The sequence below is a fragment of the Nicotiana tabacum genome, chromosome 12 (genome assembly GCF_000715075.1).
Source record: "Nicotiana tabacum cultivar K326 chromosome 12, ASM71507v2, whole genome shotgun sequence".
Taxonomy (NCBI): domain Eukaryota; kingdom Viridiplantae; phylum Streptophyta; class Magnoliopsida; order Solanales; family Solanaceae; genus Nicotiana; species Nicotiana tabacum.
Window position 1 is genome coordinate 20639966 of NC_134091.1, and position 3437 is coordinate 20643402.

At 35.9% G+C, this 3437-nt stretch overlaps 1 protein-coding gene across 2 annotated transcripts; it reads left to right on the plus strand.

Annotated features, from left to right (window-relative positions):
- The first annotated feature begins 1133 nt into the window (after positions 1-1133).
- LOC107798635 (cyclin-D3-1) lies at positions 1134-3149 on the plus strand. Of its 2 annotated transcripts, none has more exons than XM_016621656.2 (4): positions 1134-1862; positions 1954-2155; positions 2410-2540; positions 2793-3149. In XM_016621656.2, the coding sequence occupies exons 1-4, from the start codon at positions 1395-1397 to the stop codon at positions 3012-3014; spliced, it is 1023 nt and encodes a 340-aa protein (XP_016477142.1). In that variant the 5' UTR covers positions 1134-1394; the 3' UTR covers positions 3015-3149. The 2 variants fall into 2 exon arrangements, with proteins under 2 accessions (XP_016477142.1, XP_016477147.1); XM_016621661.2 differs by lacking the exon at positions 2793-3149 and adding an exon at positions 2628-2783 and having other exon boundaries at positions 1135-1862.
- Positions 3150-3437: the final 288 nt, after the last annotated feature.

Below are 3437 nucleotides of genomic sequence, written 5' to 3' on the forward strand. Positions count from 1 at the left end.
GATACTTGACAAGAACAAGCGTAAAATAGTGTGTTTTACCAGAATTAGTACTGAACAATCACTATTATCCTTAGCCCTAGGGTGGGCGCCAAACTGTTTACCCTAAAAATTGAGTAACAATTAAACTTATATTGTGGTTTTAAGGATATGTGATTTAAACTAGTACCAATTGATAAAAAAATAAATTAAATAGATAAATTAGACAATAAAATAAATCAAACCGGTATGCAAACAATGCCTCGACCTCGATTCGAGATAGTCTCGAGGTTAGTTAATAAGAACAGTAGAGGATGGAACAAACAACGATGAACAGTAAGTAAAACAGCGTGTGTGTATATTCTTATCAGTGAATAATGATTCTTCCCCTTACAAGTGAATGTGATCCCTCTTTATATAATAGAGGAATCCTAAATAAGATATAACTCTAATAACGGAAGTAGATCCCATGATTGACACTAATAACCGCTTTGATTTGATCTGTTCCGGGATTTTCGTCGTGATATTCGACCGGTTACTGATGTCTCGCCATTCCGTTATTACGCCTTACTCGAAGTCAGTCATGCTTGATCTCGATTGTTGCTGGCCTCAATCTCAATGAATACTTCGATCTCCAGGCTTGATGTTCTATCTTCGAGCTCGCTCGAATCTATTATGAGGTTACCCTCGAGGCAACTCCCCTGCCAACGAAATCGGGTATGCCCGATTTCGACTGTATACATATCTGTTCATTGTTCACTGTTCACATTATCTCATTACACAAAATCATACTTCTCAGATTAGGAGCTCTTATGGGAGTGTTCTGAATCAAGGACTTAGCTTATATATCGTTTACAATATAAATCCTTTTTATACTATAGCTGTATTTATTAATTATAATAATAATAATAATAATAATTTTTTTATAATATAAATAAATTTACCCTATCATACATTAAAAACTTGAGAATAATCAATTGGTCCACTCCCTTACTAATGCTAAACTATACTTATTCCATTGGGCCTCAATTCTGTCCGGGTCCCAACCTGATTTGTAACACGCACGAACCTCACGTGTCGAGTTATTATGTTGCATGATATCCCATAATAATTTTCTTCTATATACTCCTACACCAATAAATCCATAAAAATTACGTATAATAAGGACATAGCAAAAACCAACCAGATATCCAAAATAAAAACACAATCTTTCCCCAATATTGTCACACTCCCCACTCTCCATTTTCCTCTTCTCCACACAGTCTCTTCTTTTGCTCCCTTCAACACTATCAACAAATAAGCTGCAGGCTCAGCCGCTCAGGTGAAGCCACAGAGCTAGAGTTTAATTCCTTTATTTAGTTTCTTGAATATTATGAAGTAAATGAAAACACAAAAAAACTTCTTCTTCGTAGAAGAAGATGAGTACTCAACTTCCATTTTTATTAGATGCTTTGTACTGTGAAGAAGAGGGTTTTTTCACTGAGGAAGTAAAGGTAGAAGAAGGAGAAGGAGAAGGAGAAGGAGAAGGAGAGAGTTTTTGCCGTGAAAACATAAACCCTAATCCATATGACTTGATATGGGAAGAGGGAGAGCTAAGCTCTTTATTCTCTAAAGAAACAGAGAATGTAATAAATAATGTACTTGAGAAAACCCCATCTTTAGCTTCAGTAAGAAGAGAAGCAGTTGAATGGATTCTCAAAGTCATTGGTTATTACTCTTTCTCTGCTCAAACTGCATTTCTTGCAGTTAACTACCTTGATAGGTTTCTTTCTAGCTTTGAGTTTCAAACTCATAAGCCATGGATATATCAACTTGTTGCTGTGGCTTGTCTTTCTTTAGCTGCAAAAGTTGAGGAGACTGAAGTTCCTCTTCTTCTTGACCTCCAAGTAAGGAAGATTTAAACGGATCTTATAAATAGAACTAATCCTTGTTACTGTAATCATATTGATTGATTTGGTTGATTTTTGTTTTTTTAAGGTTGAGGAATCAAGATATGTGTTTGAATCTAAAACAGTTCAGAGAATGGAGCTGTTGGTTCTCTCCACACTAGAATGGAAGATGAATCCGGTGACTCCATTTTCATTTCTTGATTACATTACTAGGAGGCTTGGATTGAACAACTGCCTTTGTTGGGAATTTCTGAGGAGATGTGAGAGGGTGCTTCTCTACACAATTACTGGTAAGTATGTTAGAAATGTGTGATCATTTTATCTACATTGACACGATATTTTTGTTACTCAAGCACGTAAAAATTCTTTTTTTGATAATTTGAGGTGGTTGTGGTTCCAATTTAGGATTGATCTGATATGATGCAGTTTTATGTAGAATTGTTTGATATAGAACACACTTTTGCTTACTTAATTTTCTCTACATATATATAATGCAATCATTACTGTTGTCAACTATTTCCTAACTGGTGTTTGCAAATTTCAGATTGCAGATTCATTGGTTACCTTCCTTCTGCAATGGCTTCTGCCACAATGTTGCATGTTATTGATAGGCTACAGCCCTGCATTGGAGAGAAGTACCAAGATCAACTTTTGGACATCCTTGGTATTGTCAAGGTTAGAAATTTTTAAACACATTTCCTCTTAACTCCCCACTAAATATTTTAGTTCTCCGGTTCTAGCCGTGTAAATATGCTCTTGCAGAAATGCAGTCTAACGCTGCGCGCAATGGATCCTTATGGTTCCGCCCTTCACCGGACCCGTACACAGGGGAGCTGGGTGCACTATGCTGCCCTCGTTTTATATTAGTACATTAGTTGTTATGCTGTGATGTTGCATTGTAACTAAAAAATTTAGTTAATGTAACAGGACAAGGTGGAAGATTGTTATAAGCTAATGCAAGAGGTGGCTTCAAACATTGACTTCCATTCAAACAAACGCAAGTTTGGGACTAATTTGCCAGGAAGTCCAACAGGGGTAATGGATGTGTCATTTAGCTCAGATTACTCCAATGACTCATGGTCAGTGGCTACATCAGTTTCTTCTTCTCCAGAGCCATTGTCCAAGAAGACTAGGGAGTCAAGAGAATGACCATTAATTAAATTCATGTCTTTAAATGTTTCCTTAATAGACTAGTGATCATCACTTAGTTTACATATGTATAATGTCCAATAATAGTACTTTGTCTCAACTATTTAAGTTCTTGTTATTCACATGTTAAATTGCTTACCATCTTTACATTTAAACCAAACCCTCTTTTGAGAATTATTACAGCTAGGTAATGGACCATTTATTGGTACTGTCTGTACTGTAGTGGGGCTATGGGATTTGTATCTTATAAGTAAAGATGGTTGGCATTTTATCGGGAGGAAAAGAAAACAATTTGCGGAACGAGTATTAAAAGTAATTTCATGCCCACTTCTTTATCTTTCTAATATCTTTTCATAAATTGGAACAGAGTTTGGTACTATGTCATCCGAAGGTTACATGTTCGAAATGTGAAAATAGCCTCAT

What these genes read in the sequence shown, in the direction of transcription:
- LOC107798635 (XM_016621656.2), top strand. Translation starts at nt 1,395, where the DNA reads ATGAGTACTCAACTTCCATTTTTATTAGATGCTTTGTACTGTGAAGAA. An exon ending in CTCTTCTTCTTGACCTCCAA is followed by an intron (nt 1,863 to 1,953) that starts GTAAGGAAGATT and finishes TGTTTTTTTAAG; the next exon opens with GTTGAGGAATCAAGATATGT. An exon ending in ACATCCTTGGTATTGTCAAG is followed by an intron (nt 2,541 to 2,792) that starts GTTAGAAATTTT and finishes TTAATGTAACAG; the next exon opens with GACAAGGTGGAAGATTGTTA.